Consider the following 15,357-nt stretch of genomic DNA (forward strand, 5'->3'; position numbering starts at 1 on the left):
AACAACACATAAACAGTGTAGTTATTTGGGACTAAAAACCACAACAGAAAAACCAAACAAGCAGCTTTTTTCTGTTTTAAAATGAATTATTATTCTGTTTGTGAGATATTTGGATATTTACGAGGAAACTAGGACGAGAGCTTCATGTTTTAATTTCACCACACAGAGAGGACCGACAGACGGACTTTAACTCTGCTGCATTTGATAAAATGATCTTGTCTCTTGTTTTCCTCCTCACACCGATGGCAGAGGCGTCATTTCTGTGTTAATAATGTTTTATTAGAGGTTATGATGGTGGAAGCCCGAATCTGTGAACAGTGTTACGGTCCAAATAGTGTCCAGATAAACTGCTGACTGGGCGGACTTTGGCTCCCGGACAAAAAAACAGCAACGCACAAGTCGCATGACTGGTGAATTGAAATGTTATTAATACATAAATAAATCAAAACCAAAAAAAAAAGATGTTACATAAAACATGCACATATGTGAATAAAGGAACCAGAGGTGGTGTAATGAATCTACTGGTGCTCCTCGTTTCTTGTGATCATCTTACGTGTGTGTTTATGGCTGCTGTTAGTGGCGAGCAGTATTATAACGTACAAATTAAACATTCTAACATCTATTGTTCCTCACACCAGCCTCAAAGTCAATAGTCAGTCACCTGTTTATTTGGATACTATTTGGATTGTAACACTGTTAGGATCGCCTACACCATAAAACAATTAAACGTGATCAGCTGTAAACCACAACAGGAGCACGACAGAAAACTGCTGAAATAAATCCTAAACAGTCGTATTGTGTGAGGAGGTGCAGCGAACTTCAGTTCTCGCTCTAATTTCCCTGTAATATCACACAAACAGAGCAAGATTTGGTTTTTAAACAAAAAAACGCTGCTTTTCTGGTTTTTGATTTTTCTATATTTCTGTTTTGGTTTTAAGTCGGTAAAACAAAATAATCACACCATAAATTTTCTATTTTGATTTGGTTTTAAAACATAATAGTAAAAGAACGAAGGGTACATGGATTTTGGACTTGATTATGTGGTTTCTCAATAATCCCACTTAGTTTTATCAGGATTGGATTCAGATTGTGCATACCACCACAATTTTTCAAAAAAATAAATAAATAAAATTAAAAAAATATATTTTAATTATTTGTTCTATAGCTTATTTTGTATTAAAATACAAAATACTTCTCCAGATGTCCCGACCCACACCTACCCCAAAACAAGCCACTTACAGAACTCACAAATGCTGTCCCTTATAGGAGAAAAAGCTAAAAGTGTCACAAATAGTTTTTCATCAGAAAATTGATCCAACAATTGTCTTCATTTATTGACTTTATTTACTATATAAAGTATATTTTGAGATAAAAACATTGAAATGTGAGTTTTGGTCCATAACGCCCAGCTCTAGTGCCCACACACTTGCTACTACTATATTGTTATAAATGAGGATAAAAATTCCGTCCCATACTTAAGAGTGAATGGTCATGGTATCATGATCGGGATCAATGATCTCTAGATAACTTCCAATATGCTCTTGGTTGTTTTTAAGTCCATGAGTTTATGAAAGCTGGTTATTTTGAGTTATTTTTATTTCATTTTGTAGATTAAACATTTGATCTCTTGTGGTGTTTGACATCACAGCCCAAATTGAAGCCTTTTTGAGACTTAAAAATGTATGCAAATAAAACATATATATATACACACATTTCTCTAAAATATAAGCTTAAAGCTTTCCAAATGCAGCGTCTGACATTTACTGAGTCATCGCTGTAAATCCCACACAGCTGTTCTCATCGACTCAGACTAAACTCTCAGTAAAGTCCACACAACCTGTTTACTGCTCGTTTCCTCCATACATTAATCTTGTCTTCAGCAAGTAAATACATCATGTGCATTTATACACAAAATATGCAACTACAAGGTCGAACACTAAAGTTAAACATTTTATGGCAGGCAGAAGTTCTAAACATCTTCTTCACAATGCTGAACATTTCTGTAAAAACTAAACTTAAAAACAGCTTTCATGAGCATTGGAGTCATTCAAAATTCAGGCTTTCTCAACCTTGGGGTCAGGATCCAATTTGGGGTTACAAGACAATGTGAGGGGGTCACCAGATGCCTTCAAGAAACTGAGAATGTTTTTTTTAATTTGAGCCCATTTTTGGTTATTTTCACTAAACCAAACTCGCCATATTATAACCTATTATAACCTATTTTCATCACTTTTTCTTGTCCTAATTTTAATGCATGTTTGCTACATTACTCCCATTTCTGTCACTTCTTTGTCAAATTCCAATGCCTTTTCTGCACATTCTTTCCACTTTCTAGACATTTTTGGTACTTATAAATCCTTTTTACCACTTTTCCACCTAATGTCACATATGTTGACCCATTATTGTCACTTTTAACCTCTTTTCACCATATTTCTTGCTTATTTTTGCCATTTTATCCACATTCACGATTTGTCAAGCCCATTATTTGCCAGTTTGAACTAATTTTTCCTACTTATTAAATTACATTTCCACATACCCCCACTTTTAAGCCATTATTGACTCTTGGAACCCTTTTTACCACGTTTTCTGTTGGTTTTTGGTAACTCTAATTTGCAATTTTAACAAATTTTTGTGGTTTTTAAAATCCCATTTCACCACTATTACCATCATTTTATTTCTGATTAAAACAAGGATTTACATCTTTAAGATGACTATATACTATGGAGCAAATTATAATAAATGTCCTGGATAAGAGTGGATATTATTCAGATGAATAAATAAATAAATGCATTCAGCGAGTAAATGGATTATGTGCATTTATATGCAACATATGTGTCTTGTTGTAGTTGAATAGAGGGTTGTTTGTTCCAGATGTGAGCACTTCTTTGGCTGCTGCCTAATGAAAACCAGCTGCAGACTTCAGTGTGTCTGTGTGTGTGCCGTTGTGGGAAAAAGCTGACCCCAATTCCTCACCAGCAAACCACTCAGCATTTCCTTTCTTCCTCCAGCCCTTCTTCTTCCTCTTCTTCCTCATCATGTTTTGTTTACTCCCCTCGAAGAAGCCCCGACCGTCGTCTTTTCTTCCCACCCTCCGACAAAACCCACTCTGACCTGACTGCAATGTGTGTCTCTGCATCCTACCGCTGCGTTTTTATTGTCCCAGCATTGGGATGCATTTTCTTCACAAAGATCTTGTTTTATTTGGAGAGGCAAAGGAAAACATTAAAGTGGGAGGCGGCCCCACAACCACAGCACAGATGCATCGCAGAAAGCACAGAAAAAAGGACACCACATGTTCAAACTTTAGATGTTCTGTGATATAAAATGTAGTATTACAGTTTCTTGTTGAATAGAGTTGTTCGGGGGCAAAAGTACTTGTTTTTTTAGGTTATCCAAGATGAGCAAAGGTCAATTCAGTCTTGGCGAGACAGACTCAGAGATATTGGGACTGGCCTCAAGAATAACAAACCTTGCAGACCAAACAGATTTGCTGTCTTCCTCCAAAAAAAAAACAAAAAGCACAAGAACATAGCCAGACCTTTACATGCCATTGGAAATCAATGTTGTGCATTGGCCAACGGATACTTCCTGCTTTCAGAACAAATGACGCAAGTGTTGATGGGATTCTGTGGACGGAGCTCTGACATTTTGACATTTGGAGTGTGTTCGTCTCCTCTTCCTTTGAAGAAATGGCTTTTTTTTTTGACAGCAGCGCTCTCTCCCTGCGTCTGAAGAAAATGTTTTTAGGAAGTTTTGCCGTGGCAAACCAAAATATAACCAGACGAAAAAAAACACATTGTGGTGCAGTGACTTCAAAATAAAAGTTCTGAACAAAAATCACTTTGACTTTAACTTTATATCATTAATTGTTGCTAGGAGTAAATTTTGCAAGCTGTGTTCATAAATGGCACACGCCGTACTATGCACTACAAACTCAATGAGCATAAACTGTGTGATTAGGATGATGAGCGTTCCCACTGAAGTATACTTCCAACTTTCCCAAGATGCATTAGGAACCTACGACGACAAAAACCTGAATCACACTGAGGATAAATATCTCTGTTGATTCTCCACTTTTACTTTGAAAGTTCTCAAAACTTTTTATGTGAGAAAGTGACCAAGTAGAATATCAACATGTGCTCATTTGATCCATAAAACGCATTTCATTCCGACTTTTTGGAGACCTGCCAATGCCATTGTGCTCTTGACAAAACTTCCAGTTAACTTCAAAACAAGAGAACTAATGGAGGACAAAAAGAGATGCTTTTGTTTTGAAAAGGTCCTTGGACGATTTTATTTTCTGCTCGCAATGCATCATGGGGCGGTTGAGGACTAGTGTGAAACTAGTTTGAAACATTTCGTGATGCATCCGGTGTGAACGCAGCATAATACTGATCTAAACTAAAATGTGATGAATTCATTTAGAAATATGACGAAAACCACAGAATAATTATTCTATGGTGCAGTTTTGTAGTTGACCTTTTTTTAGTGACACGCGCGCTCGGCTCAGCAATTAAACTGAAATAGGGAAAGGTAATTGCATAGAAAGATTTTTATTACTGCTTTGTAACATTAGTCGCTACAGTTTAATTTAGTTAGGGTGACAAATGCAGTCTGTTACTTGAGCAGTTTTGCTCTGCACTCTAATGGGATAATGATGTTAATGGCTCAAGCTGGTCTCACTTTCTCAAATGAGAAACGTTGTAAAAAAACAACAGAAAAACAAATGTGTGCACAGGGCAACAACTGTGTGTCAAAAGCATTTTTCTTCCAGAAGTAGAACGCTAGGATTAGATACGACACAAAAAGTGGAACAAGGTTGGAAATTACTATAAAAAGATAAAACCTAATTAAATCAAATATGATAAATACACAAAAATAAACCCAAAAACTATATGTTTGTACTAGTCATCTTTGCTCTCTTCTCATTGGCTGCCAAACAAAATTGATCTTTCTCTGTGGGGATGTTTTTATGGTTTTATGCCCCTCAGGCTTGTTGGTTTGTTCTCCAGTTATGATTTACAGCTGAAAACCATGTTAGGTGAGATGGAGCTGCTGAATTGACTGTAAACACATTTAAAACCCAGAAAACCTTGGTTAAAAGACCATAAAAAATATGCATAACAGTTGAATACAGCCTGGACATTAAATTCTGTAGTTGGAGACTTGTGGCGTAAAGGTTTTGTGGACAATAAACAAGAATGTTGAATAAAGAAAACCTTCAAAAGCACAAAGAGAACATGGAAACTCCACAATGAAAAAGTACAAAGTCCAACACTGGAGGTGATAAACACAACTTTGCCACTAGACTTAAAATTGACCTAAAACGGTTTTAATGAGCACTGGAGCCTTTCAAAACAAAAGTCCTTTACATCAGGCGTTCTCAACCTTGGGGTCAGGACACAGTGGGAGGGGGTCGCCAGATGCCTTCAAGAAACAGAATATTTTTTTAACAGTTTGAACCCATTTTTGCTTATTTTTACCATTTTTTTTTGCAGCTACACCAAACTTGCCATATTTTAACTTATTTTCATCACTTTTTCTTGCCATATTTTTGCTCCTTTTAATGCATTTTTTTCACATTACTCAAATGTCTGCCACTTCATCCAATTCCAATGCCTCTTCTGCACATTTTTGGCACTTATAAACCCTTTCCACCACTTTTCCACCTAATGTTGCATATGTCGACCCATTATTGTCACTTTTGTCCTCTTTTCACCAAATTTCATGTTTACTTTTGTCAATTTAACCACATACATGATTTGTTATGCCCATTATTTGCCAGTTTAAACAAATGGTTCTACTTTTTAAATTACATTACCCCGACCACACCCCTCCCCCCACTTCTGCCACTTTTAAGCCAATATTGACTCTTTGAACCAGTTTTTTTCAACCTTGTGGTCGTAACACAATTTGGGGTCACTGGAAATGTAATATATATATATAGTTACACTGATTCAAATATTGCCTGAATTATTTTTAAAATGAAAACACAACACACATTCTAGTTCAAATAAAATGCAGTATGAAAATATGTCAGATGGCGCAATTTGTAACGCTGTAAAAAACGTGATCAAAAACGAGTTCTAGTAAAAAAAAAAAAGTCTTTGGTTGTGATATCGAATTGGGTTCACGATCTAATAAAGGTTGGGAAACACTGCTTTGAACCTTTTTACCATGTTTTTTCTGTCCACTCTCATATGCAACTGTTAAAATCCCATTTCACCACTTTTTTCACCGTTTTTAGTCACTTTTAAGCCAAGGATTTAAATCTTTATGGTGACTATATACTAATGCACAAATATTAAACTTCTTGGATAACAGTGGATATTATGCAGATGAATAAATGAATGTGGTTATCACAGATTCATAGAACAATAGACCATCATTTTATGAATGGGCCCCAAAAATCTCTCCCTTTTATTCCCAAAGTTAAAGTTTGAGACTGACATTAACAAAACCCACTACTGATAATTAGGGTTAAATATGAAACCTTTGTTTTGTGTGCATGAAGACATATCAGCCATATTGAAATAAAGAATCTAAAAGTGTCTACACTAAGGCCTTATTATGACAGTAAACATGCTGATCTCCTTGAGTCAAAGTAAATCCTACAGGAAGTTTCTCAAGTTTACCTCCTGCAAAAGTTTGTCTTTTTAATCCAAAAGCATTTGATCCTAATGCTTTGCTAAGACTCAGCCTGTCCTCATTATATCACACACTCCTACCTGTCACACTCAGGGTTTTCCTCTAAGCTACACGGAAATTAAAACTCAGTTTCATCCAAAATGTGATATTTCCTTTACAGTCAATTTTAACAAAAAAATAAAAATAAGGTGAATGTAACTTGGATTAAAGTGGAATGTGTGTTATTAGAACGGATTTAAAAAAAAAAAAAAAAGTCCTTTAAATTTTGTTAGTTATGTCTGAAATACCAATTTTTGAAAAAACTATGATAAAATGTTGTTTTTTTTAGTCAGTACAACTATATTAACAGATGAGATTAAATAGACTCCTGTTTATTCACATTTCTAACAATAGGTGGCGATAAATTTGGAAGTTTATTCATTTTTTGAAAAATTGTTTGAAAGTTTTTTTTCCCACATAAAATTACTAATGGTAATGTTACTTTAGTGCACTTTGGAAAACTTAAATTATTCGTTTGATTTATGGCTTAAATCTTCAGCTGTAGAAACCCTTTTCTAGACTATCAACGATATCTTAAAGAAAGGCACAATTCCATAAAACTAGACTTAACTAACATTAATATAAATATATGTTAAATATATGTTAAAGCTTCATAAAAATATTTATTAATGCTGTTTAATCAGTAATTATGCATCAGCATTTATTAACCCTAAGCACCATTCCCACTTTAGATCCAGTAGATGCATATTAAGTGCATATTGAAAGGAATAATTAGCCTTTATAAGGCATTACTATCCATTATTAATGTCAATGAACATCTCATTAATATTGATGAATAAATACATATTTTGTGAGTATATTAGTCCTTAGCATAGAATTACTGCTAAATTTGCATTATTAAGCTTTCTACCACTTGTATATTAATTAATGTTACTCAGCATTTAATGACCTTATTAAGAAGCTTGTTGACATGAAATTATCACAGTGTCAGTGTTAATAACATAATACATATGAATCTATAACGAAGGTTAATTAATGCTTATTAAGGGTTTTTATGAGCCTCTAAAGTGCGACCATTTCCATTTATGAATTATGGGATGCCGATTGTAAAGTTGCGCATTCTATAAACAGCAATCTTTTGCAACATTAGGCAACAATGTTTATTAAAAGAAATGTGATTTTTTTTTTTTTTTACTTTCAATGTTAAATCTAAATCTAAATGGTAAATCTAAATTTTAAATATAAAATCTAAATGTAAACGGTAGATATAAAATCTAAATGTTAAATTCAAATCTAAATGTCACAGGCAAAACTCAATATTTAGCTAAAAAGGAAATTCACCAAAACTACCAAAATAAAATAAAAAACTCACATTTAGATTTAACATTTAGTTATAGATTTAACATTTAATATTTGGATTTAACATTTAGATTTAGATTTTACAATTATATATAGATGTGACATTTAGATTTAGCATTTAGATTTAATATTTAACATTGACATATTTTTACGAGAATAGTATCACATATTTCACAAATATTGCTGACATGTGATAATTTTTTTTTAAATTTGTTGCTAAATGAAGTAAAAAAATTGACATTCATTTTAGCATGTGTAACTATACAATCGATGCCCTGTAATGATTTAGTAATTGAACAAAGTAATATATTTTTGTTTACATTTGAAATGAATTTACTGCATTATAGCAGCAAGTGCACATTAACGGTAAAGCAGGTTATCATAACTCACTTTGTGTTGTTGTTGTGGCCTTTACATGTCTTGTCCCTCTTCATCCTCTATAAATCCCACTAGAATCTCATACAAGGCTTTGTGACTTCTCCAATAACTCCTGTGATCCGTAAACCCCATCTCGTCCAAAGACTTGTGATATTAAGGGTTCTGAGAGGAACACAAACCATGCACTGTGGTGCACATCTGGATCTTATAAGACACTTCCCTCTCATCTCGTCTTGTTCAGCACAACAAACGAAAGCTAATATCGGATGCTGTGTCATTCCAGCAGGGGGAAAAAACTTCCATGAAACGTAGTGTGACTGGATTCTTGAACCTCTTTGGAGTTGTTAAAGTTGTTGAATCTACGGTGGGATTGTCTGCTCTTGGTGGACGTGCGTCACACAAGAAATGCTGAATGCTTTGAATCGCATCATAAACAATACAACGAGAGAGAAAGAGAGAGAGAGAGAGAGAGGCCACAACAGAGCACAAACACACGCCTGACCCAGATCTTTCCGTCTCACAACAAAGTAGAACTGAAGTTGCAGAAAAGTCTGGATTTGATGAATAAAAAAGGCTGAGAGTGGATTGTGATTGTTGGTGTAAAGAGTTCTGATATGTTACTCAAGTAGAAGCATTGCGACTTTTTAGGCCAAGCTACCAGAATCAAAACGCTACTCACTTTGTTTTTGTTGTTCTTGTTGTCGTTGTGTACACTCGTTAAAATCGCTACTTCTGTTATTCGTGAACAGATCGGGCTGAAATTTGGTAGTTGTAATCTATGGATGTGTACGCATCGAACCCGATTTTTGGTTTGCAGCCCGGGGGCCCCTTTTATTTGCGTGTCAAACATTACGTCGGTTGGATGTATCAAATCATTGGCACATACCAATATATAAATGGGGCCCATTACCCTGTAAGTGTCACAGGGGGGCCAGGTGCCCCATTTTTCAAATGACTACTCCGTTAGTTCTCGTTAGATCGAAATGTAGTTTGGTATGAAAATTCTATGAATGAATATGATGACCATTTCCAAATTTATGGGAACATAATCATGTGACATATCATTTTAAAGGTAATTCAATGTAGATTACGATTCGGACAATTCAATTAGGGGCCCAGTGCCCCCCCCCCCCTTTTTTTTTTGTTTTTGCTAATTTCCATTAGTTGTTTTCTCATTTATTTGTGAGTCAAATATTGAGACAGTTGGTGGTACCAAATCATTGACAAATGCCAATACATGAATGAGGCCCATTATGTGCTACAGGGGCGCCAGGGGCCCCCCGGGGGCCTTGTTTTTTTTAAATGACTACTCCTCCATTAATGCTTGTTGAATTGGGCTGTAGTTTCACATTGATATTCTATAAGCAGATGTCAAGAGCCTCTAGGTGACATTTTTGAAAAGGGGGGGACGAGGACGAGGGCTCGCATACCCACCCCCTTTTCCGGTTGTTTCTAAATTTATCGGAACATAGTCGCGTGATATATTGTTTCAAAGGCATTTCATCGTAGATTATAATTTTACTTCAGACAATATCATTTGTTTTACTCAATGGAACCGAGTCATTTCCCTGAATTCTTGGGAACGTGGTTCGTGTTATTCGGCGCGGGCCGTAGTTGATCAGAACTTGTTTAAATTGTACTCAAGTAAAAATAATAGTAAAAAGTAGCTGAATTAAATAGTACTCAAAGTAAAAGTTACTCATTAATTTCACCCCCCACGTTTATTGTTGGTAATACTGTATTGACACCTTTAGCTTGCATACAGTAAACATCTGATGTATAAACTTCATTGTACATTTTTATACCATATTTGAGTTATTGTCTAGAAGTTTGGGGAAATAGGTACAGAGCTAACATCCAACCGTTATTTATGATGCAAAAAAAAATGACACAGAGAGAACACACAAATGGATTATTTTTAAAGACACCAGGTTTAAAAGTCATTAAACTCAAAACTGTCAAAATATATAAAGAAAGCAAAGGTGCACTACTTCCAAAAGATTTGCAGAAATATTTTTTAGAGAGAGGAGAATATAATTTAAAAGGAAAACTACATTTCAATATGCCAGAACAACACTGAAAAGGATGAGTATAACAATAGCAGAGATTAAATTATGGAGCTGCCTAAAATTAAACAAAGCAACATGAACCAGTTTAAAACTCTTTTAAGTCATATATCATGAGTATAATGAAGAAGAGCAATACATTTACTGATAGGGCAGCAATAGTAAATATCTATATGATATATTAATACTTACTAAAAATAATAAAAGGCATTTATTGTGATAGAGAATATAAAAAAATGAAAAAATTGTCACTCTATATTTTGTATTTAAATATAATTGATGAAATGTGTGTCCTAGATATTAAATAGTATATTAACATTATGTACATGTCATATACATGCATGTATAACTAATAAAATAAAGGGTCTAAGTATAACTACATTTAAAAACTCTAAAACTGGGAAAATAACCTCCATTCAGTGTTGTTTTGGTGCCGTGCATTACGTGTAATCTGATTGTTTGGCTTTGATGTGATGAATTTGATTGTCTGGTCATTTCATTTTTTGTAGCTTCACGTTAGTTAATCATTTTAAAACAAAAAAATTAGAATTTACTCATTACCGGATGGGTGTAGAAATGTAACAAATTACTTTACTTTTTTTAAAATGTACTTAAGTACAAGTAAAATGACTGATTTAGAAATATATCCAAAATAGTACAAGTACCCATAAAAGCAACTCAATTACAGTAACGTGAGTACTAATCTCTGGACCTTACCTAGGTGAAGGGTGAGGTTGACAGAGTTGGGGTGCTGGATGCCGTAGAACATGGACTGGCTCTGCCACCACGTGGGTTCTTCGTTCCTGTTGAAGTCTGTCAGAAAGCTGGCGTTGTGGCTCCAGTCCGGATCTGACGCGTCACACTTGTGGCACGAGCGAGTGGACCCCGTCTGCATGCAGTAGTCCTCAGTTGGAGAACCGCACACGTTTGATGCCACTACAGTTTTATTGAAAGCGATATTTTCAAACTTGGGCATGCAGCGGCTTGGCTGACCCTCATCGTCATAGCACGAGTCCATCGCGGCCCATGCAACGAGTTGGAAGTGCAGAGAGAGAAGAAGAGGGAAGAGGAGGAAGGTCATGTCAAAAAGTGCATCCATGTCTAGACGTAGTAATATTACCACTCATGCAGTCTTTGTGTTTAGATGTGAAGATCCTGGTGTGGAAAAAAAGGCCCAGTGTGGAATCCTTTGGGTTTACTCTTTCTATTCTTTCTCTCTCTGTCTGCTTGCTCTCCAACATGTGTTTCCCCTCTGTGCAGTGGAATGAAGTTTATGCAAGACCTCCTGACTTCAGAAGCAACATGAGGAAGAGGAGGGACAGGGGTGGGGGCAGAGTTGGTGGCAAAAGGATCAAACAACCAACAAAACTCTTCCATCTTCTGGGCAGCACGTACACTGCAACACTAGCTATAAACACTACAAGGACTTAAGTAAAAACCTAGCCTAACTATTTTCAATCATTACGCGTCTGAATCTGAATCTTTTAAGGGTTTGTTTTTCAAACCTGCAGGAAATGAAAATACTTTCAGATACATCTGTAGTATAGGGCTCATTGATCAAGGAATCAAAGATCATTTGCTTGGAAAAAGAGGTTAAAATGTTCAGTTGATTTTTACCTTCACCCTAAACACTTAATTTGTTAACATCTTTACTCGTTGCATGTTGGGATGTGAAGTCCTGTTGAAGGATACATAGAAGTGTCTTCATACTACAAGGACATTGTTTAAAATTGTTTAAAATGGACATTGTTTAAAATAAAAGCATCAAACTGGTCCATGCTTTTATCTCCAGCAGACTGGACTATTGTAATGGTCTTCTGACAGGAATCCCCCAAAAGAGCATCAAACAGTTACAGCTGGTTCAGAACGCTGCAGCTCAGGTCTTAACCAGAACAAAGAGGTCAGAACACATTAGTCCAGTTTTAAAGTCTTTACACTGGCTCCCAGTCAGCCTCAGAATAGACTTTAAAGTTCTGCTGCTGCTGGTGTATAAATCTGTGAATGGGTTTGGTCCAGAATACATCAGTGACATGTTAGTCAGGTATGAACCCAGCAGGTCTCTCAGATCTATGGACACAGGTCAGATAGTGGAGCCCAGAGCTCTCAGTAAACATGGTGATGCTGCTTTTAGTTGTTATGCTGCAAAGAAGTGGAACAAACTTCCAGCAGAGCTGAAGTCAGCATCACATGTGAACATTTTTAAATCAAAGTTAAAGGCACTTTTTTTCTCTACTGCGTATGATTGAGAGAGAGATTTTTGGTCATGTTGTTGATGTAATGTATTTGTTGATGATTTTACTGATGATTTTAATTGATTTTACTGATGATTTTAAATGTTCTTATAGATTTTAAACAATTGAATGTTTTATGATGTAAAGCACATTGACTTGCCTTGAGTACGAAATGCGCTATACAAATAAATTTGCCTTGCCTTGCCTAAAATACCTGCAAAAAAAAAATCCCTAACCATTCACATAAATCAAGAAATCAAAGATATTTTGCTTGGAAAAAAAGAGGTTAAATAGGCATTATAGCATTTGCATTCGAGGACAGATAAGAAAGATAGATAAGCAATCATCATAGGAAACAGACAGTTTGTACAGATGCATTTGATACTTTCCAATCCCTGTCTAATGGCAAACTCTTCCCTCGGCTTGCCTTGATTTATTTGGACTCTGTCAGTCTGTCAGTCCTCTGACAGGAACGTTGTAAAGTCGACACCAAGTTGAGGTAAAATGCTGGAGGTATAGTTCTGGTTTTTAAACCCTTAAGCCCTACAGGGAGATAACACACGTTAAGGTAAAATGTGCAGATTTTTACATCAAAGTTTTGTATCTTGCTTTCTCCCTACTATGTGTGAAACTTACGTAAACTCAGTGACTTATATGCATAATTACAAAAATATAACTCCAAAGAGATTTTAATTTAAACACAGGAGAATCACTAATAACAAATTTTTGGACCATATTAGTTTATTAACTTTTAAAAATGATGCCCCACTGCCTGTAAACATCCCAATGTTTTATATTGGAGTGAAACATTCCGCCTGTTTATATCATTTAGCAGCTTTTTTCAGTTAATATGCCAACTTGTGCTGCTTTTGTTTGCTCTAAATAATCAGGAAAAGTTGAAGATGCCGATGTAAGCGTCTCTTTTTTCTTTTTTTTTTTCCTTTAACCCAAAGATAATAAAAACAAAAAAAATAGCATCTGTGACCACAGTTTAAACTCTGCGGTTTAGCAGTAGACAATGAAACAGAGAAGAAGAGCTCTCCTGAGGGACCTTTACTGTCCCTTAAACAGTGTGCAGCTGACACTCTCGTGGCTGACGTTAGTGAGTAAATCATGGACTATTGAACCCCAATAGAAAACAATGAGATTTAGGCAAATGGGTCTTGTGACATCAAACGGTAGTCACTTTTTTAAAGTTATTAAAGAAAATAAAGGCATATATCTTCTAATAGGTACATTTCAAAAGTTTTAGGGGCAAACGTGAACCAGTGGTAGAGTAGGTCGTCCAGTAACCAAAGGGTTGGAGGTTCGAATCCTGCTTTATCAAAGTCATAGTAGTTGTGTCCTTGGGCAAGGCACTTTACCTCCATTGCCTCGTATAAATGGGTATAAATTGTGCTTGAATGTTGGTGGTGGTCAGAGGGGCCGTAGGTGTGAAATGGCAGCCACGTCTCTGTCAGTGTGTCCCAGGGAAGCTGTGGCTACATTGTAGCTTACCACCGCAGGTATGACTGATATGAGTGACTGGTGTGAATAAATAATGGTTTATGTAACGCACTTTGACTCTCCTCAAAAAAAGCACTATATAAATCCAAGCCATTATTGTTATTACATTTTAAAAACAGTGGAGGATCCCTTTAAATATTGTTTAGTTAATATCTATTTTTTTATAGTTTTGCTACTTGTAAATTATAAATGACTGTAGAGCAGTGTTTTGCTCACAAAGCTGTTATTACATTTAATTTAAGTTTCCATTAGTTGTGCAAATAAAAAATGTCTGCATTAGTGTATGCAAATAATATCAAACTGCCTTTTAACAGGAAAATTACAGGAGTTTTTATAGCTCAGTAGAAAAGTCGTCATTTGTTTTGTTCAGATATTATTGATTGAATAACTTGTGCGACATTGTGAAGTATCAATCTGGAACATAAAGTATCTTGTTATTTCCTTCAAAGTTGAGATCGCTGTTTGCAATGGCCGAATAATCCCAGCATGGGGCTTGACTGGAACTCAGAGGAAAGTCTGCAAAGTACCTGAGGGTGCATTTTTTGTCCGGGACCACCTACTGTTTGTGTAACCATTCAGACGTGCCAAGCTCACGAGGCAGCGGGCGATGATAAACCACACACTCAACAGGATGAAAACTCAGCTTGTCAAAATAACTCTACTGCATTGGTTCAAACTACATCTGTTAGGAAAACTTAGTCAAACACAAGTGATTTTTTTTGGGGGGGGGAATACGTCTATTGTTTGCCTTTTTTCTGGGTTTTTAAAAGGACTTCGGCAGCAGAGCGAAGAAAGCCAAACGCAAATAAATCTGTGTTCAAATGCAAGTGTTACAATTGTGGAATATTTAGGGAGACATCCCGCCATCTGGCTGATTTAGTTAAAACTTGGCCATAGTTTGTGTGTTTACTGGTGACAGCCAGCCCAGTTGGAAGTGAGAGTCATTAAAAACATTTTTAATTAAAATACGAGATCTCATGTCTGTGATGGTGTATAGGGCCATAGAATAAAAATAAATCTAAGTACTATGGGATTAAAGTGGTAATATTTCAGGAATAAAGTCAGAATTTTATGAGAATAAAGTTGTAATTTTATAAAAATTTAAGTAAAAAAAATTAGAGAATAAAGTCAGAATTTTATAAAAAAATAGCCATAATTTTTGGATTAAA

General features: G+C 35.6%; 1 protein-coding gene across 1 annotated transcript in view; it reads right to left on the reverse strand.

Annotated features, from left to right (window-relative positions):
• The window catches only part of lamc3 (laminin, gamma 3), a 182,497-nt gene extending 170,765 nt beyond the window's left edge, over positions 1–11,732 (reverse strand). The window contains exon 1 of the mRNA XM_028463174.1: positions 11,169–11,732. Coding sequence (XP_028318975.1) covers positions 11,169–11,550 — 382 coding nt within the window. The 5' untranslated portion in view covers positions 11,551–11,732. The remainder of the gene's footprint in view (positions 1–11,168) is intronic.
• Positions 11,733–15,357: the final 3,625 nt, after the last annotated feature.

This window comes from Gouania willdenowi, chromosome 12 (assembly GCF_900634775.1).
Source record: "Gouania willdenowi chromosome 12, fGouWil2.1, whole genome shotgun sequence".
Taxonomy (NCBI): Eukaryota; Metazoa; Chordata; class Actinopteri; order Blenniiformes; family Gobiesocidae; genus Gouania; species Gouania willdenowi.